General features: G+C 36.2%; 3 protein-coding genes across 4 annotated transcripts; 1 reads left to right on the top strand and 2 right to left on the bottom strand.

Moving 5' to 3' along the window:
* Window positions 1-5,638: 5,638 nt before the first annotated feature.
* On the top strand, window positions 5,639-7,354 carry LOC110921269 (protein BASIC PENTACYSTEINE2). The gene is made up of 2 exons (XM_022165561.2): window positions 5,639-5,805; window positions 6,249-7,354. Coding segments are annotated over exons 1-2 (921 nt in total). The 5' UTR covers window positions 5,639-5,804; the 3' UTR covers window positions 7,169-7,354.
* A 1,726-nt stretch (window positions 7,355-9,080) lies between these two features.
* LOC110925631 (putative clathrin assembly protein At1g25240) lies at window positions 9,081-10,103 on the bottom strand. Its single transcript, XM_022169535.2, has one exon. It carries the CDS (start codon window positions 10,101-10,103, stop codon window positions 9,081-9,083), a length of 1,023 nt encoding a protein of 340 aa, XP_022025227.1.
* A 1,053-nt stretch (window positions 10,104-11,156) lies between these two features.
* On the bottom strand, window positions 11,157-14,142 carry LOC110923110. 2 transcript variants are annotated; one of them, XM_022167287.2, is made up of 3 exons: window positions 14,041-14,142; window positions 12,070-12,288; window positions 11,157-11,559 (listed from the first exon to the last, which is right to left on the bottom strand). In XM_022167287.2, the coding sequence occupies exons 1-3, from the start codon at window positions 14,068-14,070 to the stop codon at window positions 11,356-11,358; spliced, it is 453 nt and encodes a 150-aa protein (XP_022022979.1). In that variant the 5' UTR covers window positions 14,071-14,142; the 3' UTR covers window positions 11,157-11,355. The 2 variants fall into 2 exon arrangements, with proteins under 2 accessions (XP_022022979.1, XP_022022978.1); XM_022167286.2 differs by lacking the exon at window positions 14,041-14,142 and adding an exon at window positions 13,771-13,928.
* Between the last annotated feature and the right edge of the window lie 2,816 nt (window positions 14,143-16,958).

The following is a 16,958-nucleotide window of genomic DNA, read 5'->3' as shown; positions in this document are numbered from 1 at the left end:
GCCCAAAACCCCTAATTAACCAACCCACTACCAAAATATACAAGACAAGCGCAAAGCTACTAAACTATACCCTTACACTAAAGTCGTTAATATTACCTGTTAAGTGGGTATGAAATGTTCATTTTAGAAAAGGACAAAAAATGATTATATCATTAATGAACTTTAAGTAGCCTCATTGTTTTTAAATAAACATAATTTACAATTACTCCACCCCCGCCCCACCCACACAAACCACCACCACCACTCTCAGCTCCTGTCACACCCCGATATTTCCACGTATTACCGGTGGGCCCGGTGGGGAGTATCGTGACGTAGTTGATATCATCATAGTCAAACAACACAATTTAAATGCACAGCGGAAGCAAAAGATGAATATATATTACAAACCGATGTAGAGTAATATCAAAGTATTACAAACGGAAAGTAAAGGATCCACAGGCGGATCAAAGATAAATGAAACATTGTTCAACAGACTTTAGGCATCTAAGCTTGCGAGACTCTTTATTGATGCTAGGAGTAGACAACCTATTCCGATTAGCACCTGCACTTAGCCTTTTTGGAAAATACGCCAGTTTTCACTGGTAAATACAATTTAACTGACTCGTTTTGAAAATGTTTTAAAAATTGATTTTAATGCACATGGAACAAAACTTTTTATAACTTGGGATAATTTATCAATTTTAAACTTGTAAAAGAATTACATGATTGTTATGCGTTCAGCCGCCCGGTTCGTGCCAGGTTTAAGATTAATAGACACACCACATAGTATAAAACCGCGGCGGGAAACCAACGTTTTACCTTAATAAATATGGACACATTGTCGGGTGTACGCCTACACCCGCGTGTCAAGGTCGTGGCCATTTCATGAATGATGCCAAGGATATCCGGGACATGGTCATTAAACTCCCAAAGGCGTAAAACAAACAAAACCAATTTTCAAACGGGTCATCTTGATAATACTTAACCACTAATCGATTAAGGTCAAATGTCCGACCAAGCGGTATTTTATATACCGTACCCCAAGCCCGTATAAGGGAAAATAAGTTAAAAGTATTTATCTGAGCAAATTTATACAATTTATCCCAGCCGTATACCACCAAGCAAGTACAGATAGCTTTTACTAGGCTCCTAAATCTGAAACGAAGGTTTTTAATAACCTATTAGATTCCTAACGGGTCTTTAATTAAGCCTAAGCTTAGACCGGTTAGTTTTAAAGGAGGATACGGTTCAAAACGCATGATTAAGTGAGAACCGGATTAGAATGTGATTTAGACCCGACAAGCTTGTATACTTGTGTCATTAGGGTAAACTAAACGCATTCTGGATTTTGAGATAAAAATGATAAGGTTTGACCCGTTTCGGCTAATTTATGCAAACTAGTTACATAAGTCGATCCGAACGCGAAAAGTGCGTAACGGGTAACCAAAAGAATCATGAACAGGTTTCCTAAGTTAATATGCCTTAAATATGTTGTGATATCAGTAGGATATCTTCCGTTATGCCCAAAACGAGTTTAAGACCAATTTATGCCCCGCAGGGGTATTTTGGTCATTTTAAAGGTTATAAAAGAGGTTTAATATAAATCTGAGTTTCAGGTCTGATATAATCAGGAAAAATACTTAATTTAATAAGTTATAACAGTAGGGTATGACACATATGTGAATTTTATCATTTATAACCAAACTATGCACCGAAGGGGCATTTTGGTAATTTCACATAAGGTTTAAAGGTCGAATTTGGAAATCTGAGTTTAAAACTTTTCCTTACTGTTAAAATATAAAAATTTACTGAATATATCAGTAGGCATCAACCCTTATATCTTTAAATTAGTTTTGATACATACTATGCGTTAAAAACGCTTAAAAAGGCGATTTGGAGCCATTTCCGGGTTTTCAAAGAAAAACTGATGTTTTTATTATTCCAGAAGGCTCAAAATATTTTATTTATCATATTAGATCAGTAGAAAAAGGTTTGGGGTCAAAAGGATTTGTAAAACTCATTTTATAGCCCAAAAGGGCAAACCGACAATTACCGAATTAGAGCTAGAACCCTATGTTATGCTCAGTCTAAAAATAATTAAAAATCTCCAAAAATCCCAAAATAATATATTATATCAGTTGGTAAAAAGTTTGATATCAAAAATTGGGTTTAGATAGGCTATACGCTAATTATGCCTTTTAATTAATAAAAAGCTTTCTATTTACGCTAATGAGCATAACTTTTAATCTAGACCTCAAACTGATGTCAAATTTTAGGTACAAGTTTATAAATCAGTAATAAAGATTATTGTCCTCTCACATTTTCAAATTTCTCGTTTTAGGGTCAAAAGGCATAACGGTCAACATTTAGACATTTAACGGAAACATACATGAACTAGGATTTCTATGGAACCAAGTTGTATAACCTTGGAGGGTTATACTAACTTATAATATGGTCCTAATGGAATCCTAAGGCATATCTAAATTAATCTAAATCGGGTCAGAACTGAAAGTCAAAGCAAAAGTCAACTTTTGCGACTTTTGGTTCCGGACCGAGCCTATACTTAGAATTGTCGGGTTGAATCATGCTTAGGCATGTTCAACTAGTATTTACCAAGTTATTAAAGTGACAAAACTGATTTTATAGCTTCTATATTATTAGTTATGAATTTTATTTAAATTAACTTGTTTGACTTTTATTTGACCCGACAATTAAACTAAGTAAACGTGGTAATCAGGAGGCGCCCTTTTGAGGGTTAATCACCTACCTAATTACGGTCACGTAGCCACGTTCGATGCGAATCATGGCTCAACCGTTGAAAAGTCAAAGCGTTTATCGAAACGCTTGACTTTTCGGTTATAACTGCTAAATAATATTAACTAGCACGAAAGGATACTTACAAAGGGTCCAAAGGACAGAAGGATGTTCTCAAGAAGCTCAAGATCCTCCAAGAATTAGAGAACAAGCAGAAATGGAATGAGGTGTGAATGAAATCCAAGATCAAGTGTGTTTATATAGGATTTCAAGAACCGTTAGGATCGTTTCTCGTAACCCGTGCTTCAATCTTGGCCCTCCATGTGTGCCCAAGGTTTCTAAATACAATGGGTGTTGAAAACCAGCTCATGGTATTGAGAATTTTAAATAAAAGCCCTTGAGAAATGACAAAAATGCTGAAATTATGAATCTGCCCAGACCTGGGCGTAGGCTACGCTGCAGGGGGCGTAGCCTACGGCCTGCACAGCTCAAATACACTTTCAAAAGTGCAGTTTTGGTCCCTGTTGCATAATAATGTGTTTCTGACATATCTAAGGCCCGTTAACCTCATTTCAAGGCTCTAACATGATGCCTAAACATAGGGGACATAAAACATGCTCAAAAACATGCCGGATGTCGGTTCGTTTGGCCGTACGGTCACGTTGTTCGTCTAATTACGACGAAACACGGACGGACGCCAAAAACGATCCAAACTACGCGACGAATGGAATTTAATCAAGCCATACACTAAAATAAAATATTTTAGTGCTTACATAAATTTTTGGTGTCCGGGGATATTCAGAATGCGAGATATGCGCAAAAGTGCAAACTTGTGCACTTTTTGACACTTTTAGTCCCTGTATGACATAAAAGTTTATTTTTGCGCACCAAACACCTCTAAGCCTATATCTAAGCTATATAAAGGATAAATAGGGTATGTTTAACTTATGGTCATATTCCGGAAGGTCCGATTCTATACGAATCGACATACTTTTGCAGTTTGACGCAATTAGTCCCTTAATTGCGCAAAGTAGCGCGAAATGCCGTTTAATGATATCTAAGCCTTCCATGGCCCATAATAATCATTCCCAAGCATATATTTAAATATTACCACGCTCCCGTTTGCTTAAATGGTCACCGAATGGCGTAGATTCAAAAGTTGACGCTTTAGGCCCCTCCATTGCGCAAACTTGCGCATCTCATCATTTATTAGCATTGAAGCCTCATCTAATCCATATTAGGCATTCTTGAAAGTATTATTAAACATCAAGATGATTCGGCTTCGCTAAAAGGTCATCCAGCGGTATAATTAAACATATTGACACTTTTAGTCCCTCTAACTTGCAAAGTTGCGCGTAACTTTACTTATAGGCATAAAAACCTTAGATGGCCAATAGTTGGCATTCCCGAGAGTATAATCAAATATCATGAAGCTCCCGGTTTGTTAAATGGTCACTTAGAGGTAAGAATTAAAATGTTGACACTTTTAACCCTTTATTGCGCAAACTTCCAATTAATTACGCAAACGGCTACACTCGATTGACAAATGGCTCATTTGTGAATATAATCATCGTGAGAGGTTATTTGGAAACTTATTTTAGGTATGCTAACACTTCCAATCCTTTCATAATCAAAGTTTTTCGATTTTTCGAAAAATTAGTCCCTTAAATTCAATATTGGACTTTATTAGGGTTTATTACGTGTGTCAATACATTATTGGACGTGATTTTACGAGGTGTTACAGCTCCCCATCCACCATGATCACTACCCTCCACCACAACACCACCATTATTCCCAAACCACCACCACCCTATTTGCCACACACAACCACCATCATCTACCCTTCCCTGCTATGGTAAAAAAAAACATCGTAGCACCAATCGCCAATTAAACGAAACATGAAGAAACCTAAGGGAGATGATGAAGATTGATTGGATAGATGTTGGGCTCTTGATTGTCGGCATTTGTGAATCATGTTGAAATTGAATCAACTTGTTTCATGTTAATTAGATAGATGATGAAGATTGCTTGGATCCGAGGGAGATTTGGGGAACATTACGTTGGAGAGATGATGAAACGAATTGAAAGTGTACATGGTAAGATGGAGGACGAAAAGGCGGGGGTAGGATATTGATGGGAAAGATCGTTGAGGACCATCCACATTATGAAAATGTAACCATCAAACTCATTCGTGAACAGTTTTCCATCATTTAAGAGTATTCACATTGGAGCCTCTATTCTATATAATATAAAGAAAATAATAGAGGAAACAACAATAACACAACCACAATGGAATCTTTATATTTAGAGGTTCATATTATACCCTCTAGAGAAAAAATAAGTGTTTGTGAGTAAGAGCATTCACATCCATTTCACCATATTTTCACCTAGAATTACACTAAAAAACACTACATTTTCTCTTTTGTTTTCAATTAAATAATATTTTTATACCCTTATCATTACCTTTTCCCTCTCCTCCACTCACAACCCCTTTCAAAATATATTAAAAAATTATAGGGGTGAGCAGTGTCCCCTCAAATATACAGATGAACAATAACATTTTCTCTTTCCTTCACTCACAACCACATTTTATACTATTTATACTATAAAAACTCCACTTACAATATTTGATAGAATGTATAGAGAAATGTATGTTTTTATATAGATGAAGGTTATTATGTAATTATTGAATAGTAACAACTAATGGTGCAAGATCTCTGATACACCTATACCAAACCAAGCATTAAACTAAAGAATCTTTTAATTTACTTCATGTGTTATGAATAAAAAAGTAAAAAAGAGAGGTGGGGTGGGCTGGTGAGAGAAGACTTTGGGGTTTGGATTTGATGTCAGCTGCTGTAAGTGCAAGCAACACAATACAGTTATCGGTTGTATTTTGCTTTTATTTAATGTTAATGGAACAACAAGCCCCTCCATTTTAAGCCACCCCTTTTCCTCTTCTCTCTCCTCTCTCTATCTCTTTCCTTTCTTCTCTCTCCTCTCTCTCTCTCTGTCTCTTTCTTTTCTTCTCTCTCCTCTCTCCAGGAAAAAAGAGCTGTTTTACCCACACAAGTAAGTCCTCTCTCTCACATACATATCCATATATCTCTCTTTTTCTGTCTTCTCATCTAAAATATCTATCTTGATGTGTACTTCATGTTATTTCAACCAATCTTCACCATTTTTTTTCCAAGATCTGATTTTTCTTTATTCTTGATCTAAAAATTCAAATGGGTTTTCTTAAAAATGTTGTTTTTTGCAATCTTGTTTAACTTTCTTTAATTTTTGTTCACGGATCTGTTAGATCTACACAAATTATTTTAGATCTTGAAATCTTGATATTATCTGTAAATTTGACTAAAAAGATTTGATTTTTACGTAATTTTTTGTGGGTTTTGATTGTTGAATTTGTTGGTTGTATTACCATGTTTGTATTAGATCTAAAAAGATTTGATTTTTATGTTGTTAAATCGGTTAAATGGTTGAATTTTGACCCATTTTTGATAATGTTGCAGTGGATGATGATGGGTTGAATATGAGAAATTGGGGGTATTATGAGCCATCATTTAAAGAACATAATGGGCTGCAATTAATGTCTCATTTTGGTGACCATAGAGACACAAAACCCTTTTTATCTGCCCGTGAAACCCCCATTATGATAAACCCTCACGGCGGTGCAGCCGCCGGAACCACCACTGCCGCCGCCGGTTACCACCACCACCACCCGCTCATACCAATGCCGTACATGAGAGATAGTTGGGTACATAGAGAGAGGTTACTTCATATGCTACCCGGGCCCGGAAACCCTAACTTTGTCCCGGATCATTCGGGTTCGGGCTCGAATTCGATCCACATTATGCATCCGAACGGTACGTTGAAAGACCCGGGATTGAGCTTGGAGGATATCGGTGGTGGGGATGGTGATGGTGATGGTGATGGTGAATGTGTAGGCGATGTTGGCGGGCCTAACGGGCCGGTGAAGAAGAGATCTGGCCCGTTGGGCCCGAAAGGCCCACGAGGGAAGAAACCAAAGAAGGCGAAGGAAACCGCGAACCAAACAGGTCAAACGGGTCAAACGGGCCAACGATCGAAGGTTATGAAACGAAGTTTGGATATCGTGATAAACGGGCTGGATATGGACATATCTGGGATCCCGATACCGGTTTGTTCATGCACTGGAACGCCTCAGCAGTGTTATCGATGGGGGTCGGGTGGGTGGCAGTCGGCTTGTTGCACAACCACCATTTCGATGTACCCGTTGCCGATGAGCACGAAACGCCGTGGGGCTAGGATTGCGGGCCGGAAGATGAGCCAAGGGGCTTTTAAGAAGGTGTTGGAGAAGTTGGCTTCTGAAGGTTATAGTTTTGATAATGCAATTGATTTGAGGGGTCATTGGGCTAAACATGGGACCAACAAGTTTGTAACAATCAGATAGATCAAGTGTAGATACATCTGTGGTTGTTTGCAGAGGATATTTGAGACTTGCCCATGAGATTTAAGTTTTCTTTTTTATTTTAGACAATTGGGAATTTAAATTTATATCGATTTATGCGAAAAAGAATGTATCTTGTTCACTCTTTAACTGTAGATTTAAAGATTCAGTTTATAATCTTTGTCATCAGCTGTGTTGGATCTATTCAAATGATGTTTTTTTGGTTGTCATATCTAGGGGTGTTCAAAGCCGGATATCCGAAATTTTTGGATACTAAATTTCACTATCCGAATCCGTATCCGAAAATTCGGATATCTGAAATTCGGATATCCGATCGGATAGTGAATCGAATATTCGAAAATCCAACTTTTCATTTAATTTTTATTTTTTTATTATTTTTTCATATTCGGAATCGGATATTTCGGATATCCGAATATAAGTTTTCGGATACTTCGGATATTTTCAGATATCCGAAAAAAATAAAAATTAAATTTTCGGATATCCGAAATATCCGAAAAAATTAAAATCACTATCCGAATCCAAATCCGAAAAATTCGGATATCCGAATTTTCGGATATTTCGGATCGGATTTTCGGATACGGATAGTTTTGAACACCCCTAGTCATATCTAGTCTTGTTGATATACAAGCGTTTGGTTCGATACGCTTAACCATTAACCAAACGAGTTGTGATTGGGGGGTTGATGTATTTAACTCGTTTAATTGAACTATGTTAAGGTTGATATGTTTAACTTATTCAATTAAGCGGATTGTGTGCTGTGTTTGGGTTGACCTGTTTAACCTGTTTAATTAAACGGTATTATTTGAGTTGGCATGTTTAACTCATTTAATTAAACGGGTGGTTTTTGGGTTGACCGATTTAACCCCAAGTTGACCCCGTCAGCTTGTTTATGACTTTTTTTAACATGTTTAATTGTACATGTTGACCTTTAATTACAATTTCTAACCTCTTTACCAAGTTTACAACTTTATATAACCCACTTGCAACATCTCAACTCAATCACAACCTTTTTGATTTTGTTTAGATAAGTGGACTAAATAGGTTGTGTATATGTTACAAAATTTCAAGCGTTTTGAGTAACGGTTGGTATTGAGTTACGGTTGACGTCTTTGACACTAGTTTACAACCCATCACCCTGTTTGACTAATTTAGATAAGTAGGTAAAACAAGTTATTTTCATGCTACACGATTTTAAGCGCATTTGACATGAATAAATATACCGGTTGACATGTTTGCGTTTAACCTATTTAACTTACGTCTACTAAACTCTTTAACACGCTTAGACTATACGGACTGGGAGGTCTTGAAAATGGGGCAGCTTGAAAAGGAGGCGTGAAGCGCCACGTGACAGCCACGTTAGCACCTATTAGAAAAGTGGTGTGGTGCCTAAAAGGGTGGCCGGGTGGGACACGTGGCACACACTTTTTATATTTATTTTATATTTAAAAAAAACAAATGAAAAACTCACCACCCAATCAAAACAACATGCATCATCATCATCTTCTTCAACAACCGGCCGGTGTGCCCGGCATGGGGAGGCTTCCACGCCTCAAAACAACGTTCACTCCGTGTGGTCTTATTACCTTGATTACAACCAACTTGGTTTTAACTTGGTTATAACATGATTAGGTTTATTGTAAGGGTTAGGGTTGATATTTTTTATACGAACAAATAGATGGTCTTGTTTGGTTAACATGTCGAACCCGACACGAGTTCTCGCCTACCAGAGAAAATTTTGCATGGATTTGATCAGAAAAGGTTGAACCCAACCCGAATTCGACCTCTAAAATGTAATCAAATAGAGCCATTCATAAGTGTTACAATGATCAAGAAAAGTGTTTGTATTCATCTTTCCAGATTACATGGAAGAATCAATACTTGTAAACTGCACTTCTTAATCTGGTTCTTTATCATCTTCATCAAACACATCCCATTCATTTGTAATTATCGCCTTCAACCCGCCTTTCGAATCATTACTTTCATGCGCTTTTGTCATCATCTTCTTGTCCATCACCAAAGATTTCATCTCTTCTGACTCATCAGAAGTATATTCAATCAAAACTTCAAGATCTTGAAGGTCGGTTTCATCTATCTGCTCGGTTTTAGGACATTCGGATGCGTTGTTAACGCCCATTTGTCTACAAAAATCGAGATATTGAGACAGTTTTACGCCTTGGACCGTTGCTTTTTCAAGAATGGTTAACATTGTGCTAGTTTCTGTCATTCCACATGAATATATATCCGCGAGAACGCTCATGATCCCGTCACATATACGGCTGTAAATGTCAAAACTCTCGACGACGAGACAATCCATTGCTTCGAGAACAAACGTGTTTGACTTTGCTGCATATCGCGGCTTGATTTGAAGCAGCGTGTCGAGCAAAAGTTGAAGGGTATGTAGACAAACAAGATCTTGGAGTATGAGATGTTCTTCGGTTTTGTTATTATTTGGTTGTTTGGAGAAATGTAATAAAACCATCGATTTTTGCTCGAGGAAATCGTAATAAGACCGGACGAACGCCTCGAAGCTCCAATTCTTTGCACTTTCTGAATGCCCGTGTTTGAAATTTGATAGATCGAATGGCAAGTGTCCGATCGTATGAGGAGAGGAGACTTTGCAACAGAAAACTCCATGCATAAGCATGAGGCCTTTCAAGGCCACCACCCAGTTGTGCGTCTTTTCTAATCTTTTAGAAATGACTGACAACGTAGGTTGGAAATTTTCGTCAGAAAGACGAATCCATGAAAAGACAGATTGTGTGTTACGGAAATCAATGTAGGATTCGTCATGGCTGGTGGCTTTGATGATGGCTTTCTCTATGTCAGGATTTCCGGACGTTAAATGACATACCAGTCTTGCTTTTAAAAGACTGTTTTGGTCCTTTAACGCCCCGAAAACCCTCTTCCATAGCCTCATTTCCTGTTCCAAATCCCCCTCTTTTTTTTTTCTTTTTTTTTTTTTTGCTCTTTTATTTGTGTTTTTGTTTGGTTGAGTCAAAACCTTATTCCTAATTTTGCTATCATTTCTGGGATGGACATTACTTTGTCAACCGAGAGTTACTCAGGAAAAACATGTCACATATTAAGAAAGCAATAAATAAAAATGGAAAAATTTACACGCCAAGTTATAGACGATTAGGATTAACGACTCGATACCTTTAAATACTTACAATGACCGCATATTATTAAACTTCTGTTCATGATACAATAAGTCTATATAGTGTGCATATGTTATAGTACTTCATGGTGAAAAGAAAACTCATATGGCTGTAAAGTCATTTCATGTTAAAGAGATGCCTTTGACTATGAATGGTGACAAGAAAACTCTTATTTCGAAGTACTATATATAGTTGTCACCGCGGAGATGATATACTATTTACGCTGAATTTGTTGGTGATATATAGCTTAGTTGGTTTTGGCAAATGGTTGTAAAAGTCGTTAGGAGTTCCCTAGTCGGATTTGAGAGTACTCGGGAGTACTCGGGAAGTACTCGGCCTAGGCGGGACTTTACAACCATGGCAAATATACATCAGTATTAGAGTCTTAGATATGTATTTATGTATTCACATGTGACCGATACACTACATCTTCATTCTTCACATAAGTGGTAGCATTTTGACCCGTTTACTTATTAATAATACGTTATCTAGAAGTATTTTTCTTGGATTAATCTAATAAACAGTATAGTTAGAGGCGGGGGGGGGGGGGGGGAGGCGGACAGCAGCCGAAAGTCGATCAAAGAGAGGATTTAACATATATAGTCTTCTAAATAGTAATTTACAATAATTGAGTTTGAACCAAATGAATTTTAGAAAAGATGGGCCAGAAGGTACTTAAAACCTATCATTTCAGCCCGAAACTGTTTTGACTTGTTGCCCAACCCGCCCATGTCATCATCTCTTTTAAGAAGTCCGGCATGACACGATTACATGCGGTGAAGTGCACGAATTATAAATGATCAAAGGCCAGATTGCCACAATATAAAAAGGCTAATAATGCATTATACATATATGTATATAAAAAGTTTCACTAGAGTTCATCTAATTTGATTTTAACAATGAATATGACATTTAGTCTAAGTTAACTGTCATAACACCATGATGATCAGCAACTAAAACCTCAATTCAAGATTGCCATGATTCGAACCTGAAGACTTGTTGAAGACGGTTTTACCCATCTTTTTGGTTCAAATGAGGATAAACAGACGGCATTTGTAGCAACGATATGACGGCATTTGTATGATCATGATGCCTCTTGCGGACCATCCTAACAGGCGGTTTTATGGCACTTAGTTCATTATTTTCTTTGTGGAGAGTGGTTTTTGCTTCGGGCCTCTTGCGGTCTGAAAACCGATCATCTTGCATTCTATCATCCTGTATACGAATGTAATTACGCCAGCATGATTACATGAAATTCAAGAAATGCATCCAAACTAGGGATGTTAAACGGGTTGTGTTTGTGGGTCGAACCCGGCACGAACCCAAAAATTTGTCAAGAGCCCGGACACAACACTAGTTTTAGTAGGTTGACATGAATATGACCCGCTTCACCCCAAATTCTATTTTCTTCATTAAATCTACCTATTAATACTCTAAAAGTATCAATTTACAACCGAAAATACAAAAGTAAATAAAATAATTACGTTTAAAATATAGAACTTGATACTCATTTCTTTTTTTTTATCTTTTATATATTGGTATAAAATACGCAATTAACTTAAGTAAAGAGGCAAAAACACATTTAAAAAAAATAATACAAACCTAAACAGGTTAAAAGGGTCCACCTATCACTTCAACGTGGACATGACCCGTTTAGACCATTTCATGTCATGTCATATATTCAAACACCACATAAAACAAGTAGAAAAAAGGAGAAAGACTTACACTGATAAGATGGGAAGAATGAGGCATAGGACACTGGACGGGCCGATCTTCATGGGAGGGTTCGGTCGGGTGTTGGATTGGCCAAAAGTCAAACTCGGGTTCTAAGTCAAAACATGGTTCTATGTCAATACCTTTGATTCCCACATTTTCGATCATCATGTTGTTTTGATCCTCTCTACTGTCATCTTTCAGTTGAATCACCACCCCTTCTTTCATTTCCTGTGTGGAAAAAATAATGTCACAGACTCAGACATGAACCGAACATGACAAGCGTTTCGCATGTTCACATGAACACAAGATACAACTTCTTTAACCCAATTTTTTTTTTTGAATAATAGTCTAAATTTACAAATTTACAACAAAGATACAAATGTGTATAAAACGATTACACGTAAACGATTACATTTTTTTTTCTTTTTAACTTTTATGTTATGACATAAAGCACATGTTTTTTTAAAGTTAATAAAATAAATGTCAACCCACCAAGTTGATTTGAAACTCAACCTGTTTAGCTACACGTGTTAATGGGTTCGACCTGAAACTGACCCGAACCTGTTTAAGACTAAACCCATCCCCGGAAAACTTACGTTTTCGTGTTGTATAAGAAATTAACACCCCTATACTCATATGCACCAAAGATAAAGAGACAAGTGACAGATGGTGTGTGAGTGTGAAAGCAGGAAAAGAAAAGAAGCAAAAAGTCATCATCAAATCAAAAATTCATTAAGAGAACTGACATTTACATCATAAAACTAACACAAAACATCTAAAAAATGGCTAAAATAAGCAAGCATAGAGAAAACAACTTACAAGATTATCCAAAAAAAGAAAAAAAGAAGAATCTGTACTAAGATTTAAGAATCCACATTTTAGATCATAAAACTAACATAAATCATCTAGAAAATGGCTAAAATAAATAAAACATAGAGAAGAACTTACAAGCAGTGGCGGACCCAGGAAATATTTTCAAGGGGCGTAGATGAGGAGTTTAACTAGATTTTTCAAGGGTTGCGGGCAAGATTTTGACATATAAAATACACTAACTTTTTTTTCAATGGGTGCGCACGCCCCTCCCCCCCCCCCCCCCCCCCACTAGGTCCGCCCCTGCTTACAAGATTATGCATGAATGAAGAACCCCTATCACGAATCGACATTTTAAACCATATAACTAACAAAAATCATCTTAAAACTCGCTAAAATAAGCAAACATAGATGGCAAAAAAAACTTACAATATTACCCAAGAAAGAAGAACCCGTATCAAGAATCAACACTTAGATCAAAAAACTTACATAAAACATCTTAAAAATGATTAAAATAAGTATACATATAGAAAAAAAAATAACTTACAAGATTGTCCAAGAAAGAAGAGCCCGTATCAAGAATCGACACTTAAGATCAAAAAACTTACATAAAACATCTTAAAAATGACTAAAATAAGTATACATATAGAAAAAAAATAACTTACAAGATTGTCCAAGAAAGAAGAGCCCGTATCAAGAATCGACACTTAAGATCAAAAAACTTACATAAAACATCTTAAAAATGACTAAAATAAGTATACATATAGAAAAAAAATAACTTACAAGATTGTCCAAGAAAGAAGAACCCGTATCAAGAATCGACACTTAAGATCAAAAAACTTACATAAAACATCTTTAAAATGACTAAAATAAGTATACACATAGAAAAAAAAAACTTACAAGATTGTCCAAGAAAGAAGAACTCATATCAAGAATCGACATTTTAGATTTTAACACGTCTCCAATGGTGTGTATGTGTATGAGAAATGCAGAAAAATGAGCAAGCTAGACAAGTTCAACCTCAAATGAAAACCCAAGTGACATTATATAATATAAGATCATAATGCACACACACACATACAAACAAACATATAACCTGTAAATTATGTGAGTGAAAGGGAGAGGAGATAGATATGGGGATGGTAGAAAGTGAGATAATAAGAGACTTACATGGTCACCATCCCCTGATGAAAGCCCCATAACATAAGATACAAAAACATCACAAAACACAACCTCAAATAAACACAAAACATAAATATAAAGCAGTCTGTGTATGCATGAAAAAGGAAGGGGGACTGCTAAAGGCAACAGTAAAAGAAGAATAAAGATTCCTCATCATCATTCTAGTCCCCTGCTGCTGACTACTCACTATTCTTTCTTTATTTGGGGTCCCTATCATTTCCACGCACTGTGTGCGTGTGAGCGCGATCTATGAAAATGGTGAGACAGACGCAGGGATTACTTTCTTTCGTGTTCTTATGTCGTAGTGGATCTTGAAATATTTTTATCGGGTCAGGCCAGGTTATCAAATTCCGGGAATTATGTACACTTTATGTTCAAAAAATATATAATGGTTTCAACTCATAGTAATAGCTAACAACTTCAAAATCCTGCCAATTCTCTTTCCTTTGAGCTTATAGTGTCATTTTCCGAAAACATACTGCGTCGTCACCTGTGTCAGTAGCGGATCTAGCACTGTCGAGTACAAATATAACACGTAGAAAAAGAATAAATTACATGGATGGTCTATGTGGTATGTAGATGTATCATATTTGGTACCAACTTTTAAAAATTACTCATTTGGTCCCAACTATTCACTTACTCGTCACGTTTTTGGTCCCGTAATAGATGCACTTTTGTGTTTTAACAATAATTTTTTCAAAAAGACTATTTTACCCATAATTTGAAAATTACCCACCCAACACTCTAGTCAGCCTCTTCTCCTTCACCAACTCTCTTTTGAATTGATTATTAAAATTATTTATCTGATAAGAGAGTCGTTGATTTTAGAAACAATATTATTTTAGAAATGTGAAAACCGCATAATAGTGATACACTTGTACCTTTTGCTTTAAGTGTGATACAGAAGCAGTTACATAACCACCTATCCCACCATCTCACTAAATAATTGACGCACTACGTCCAAATGCTTAAAAGTGTTCAATGTTGTTCTCTCGGTTCTCACACGCATTATGTACAAATAGTTTATGCGTTTCTCGTAGTTCTCAACATAACATTTATTTCATCTTATTACATTATTTTTAAGAGTGTGCAACAATCCCAAAAACCCAAATAACAGCTTTCAAAGACAATCCCAAAACATCCCAAAGAGAACACTTTTGCCCCACCCCACCCCCTTCACTTTTTTAAAGTGTTGCTTTAAGTTCAACAACAAGAGTACATTCTAGTTTGAAAATCATACAAATTTCCTACTTTTTTCCATCTCCTTGGATTTGCAGAGATACACAAAATCATTAAAGCCAGACAGACACAAAACCCTTTTAAAATTAGGGTTCTTAGATCAAGAATTAAACAAATTAGATACACTATTGTTAGCGTTTCAACTGTTGAAAGAAAGATGCACCGCCCGATAAAGAAAATGACACGAGCCTGTTGCTTTAACTTTGGCCATTTTTTGAGGCCCGAAAAGGGGACCAAAACCTCGCAGAAATTGGGGGATTCAAATGGAATTGAAATGGGAAAGATGATCGATGACAAATGGAATTGAATTTCGAGTTAATTACTATTTTCGTCCCTGTGGTTTGTCAAAAATCACTATTTCAGTCCATTAGTTTAAAAATTACGATTTCAGTCCCTGTGGTTTCACTTTCGTAACCATTTCAGTCCACCTCCGTTGACCCCATCCATTTATTCTGTTAAGTACACATGAATTGACCATAATGCCCTTATTAGTAAAAAACAAAAAGATATCTAAATGAGTTAATTACTGTTTTCGTCCCTGTGGTTTGTCAAAAATCACTATTTCAGTCCCTGTGGTTTCACTTTCGTAACCATTTCAGTGAAGCCATGGTGGGTCGAACCCTACAATCCAGTTTAAGTCCATATGTCATACACCAATAAAATCATATAAATCCAATAATAAAATCATATAAGTCCATATTTAATTAACACAAGGGTAATTTAGGTATTTCATTAAAAACTTAACGGTAAAATAGACGGTGTTAGGAGACTGGACTGAAATGGTTACGAAAGTGAAACCACAGGGACTGAAATCGCAATTTTTAAACTAATGGACTAATTTCTGATAAAGTGGACCATCTACTCTCATGCTTACATGAATTTAAGCTTCTTACGTTTTCAAGTGATTTTTTATTGAGTTAAAATGTCATTTTAGTTCACGTGGTTCCGTTTATTTTGTTAGTTTAGTCTAAATGTTTCATTTTTCGTCTAAGGGTCCAAAAGAGTTTTATCGTTACCATTTTAATCCATTAGGTTAACTTCATCTATTTTTTCTGTTAACGAGAAGAGCAATTCAATCATTTTATATGACCAAATTGCCCTTCTCGTTAACAGAAAAAATGGATGAAGTCAACCCAGTGGACTAAAATGGCAACGGTGAAACTTTTTTGGACCCAAAGGCGAAAAACGAAACCTTTGGACTAAACTGACAAAATGGCCTAAACCATAGAGACTAAAATGACACTTAACTCTTTTTTATTTCTTGAATAAAGAGTTTTAAAATTATAAGACTAAAATGCCAAAATGATCCCTGAGTTTAGGTTGCTTTTGTCACTGTAATCCAAATATGAAACCTTTTGTATCTGTGTCCCTGAGGTATCATTTTTACAGCCATTTTCATCTAACTGGCAAACTGGGTTAGAATTTTCCTTTAACCTCCACATTTTTTTGTCGTCTTCCTCATTTGAATTAACTATTATTCATACGTAAATTGACAAATATATCCTTCATTTAAATGAGGAAGACGACAAAAAGTGAAGGTTGATAAAAATTCTAACCTAGTTTTCCAGTTGGATGAAAATAGCAACAAAAAAGAAACCTCTGGAACTCAGATACAAGTGACAAAAGTGAAGTAAACTCAGTGACCATTTTAACATTTTACTCAAATT

Source organism: Helianthus annuus, chromosome 17 (genome assembly GCF_002127325.2).
Source record: "Helianthus annuus cultivar XRQ/B chromosome 17, HanXRQr2.0-SUNRISE, whole genome shotgun sequence".
Classification (NCBI taxonomy): Eukaryota; Viridiplantae; Streptophyta; class Magnoliopsida; order Asterales; family Asteraceae; genus Helianthus; species Helianthus annuus.
Note: the sequence above shows the minus strand (reverse complement) of the source record. Positions and strands in the feature narration are given on the sequence as shown.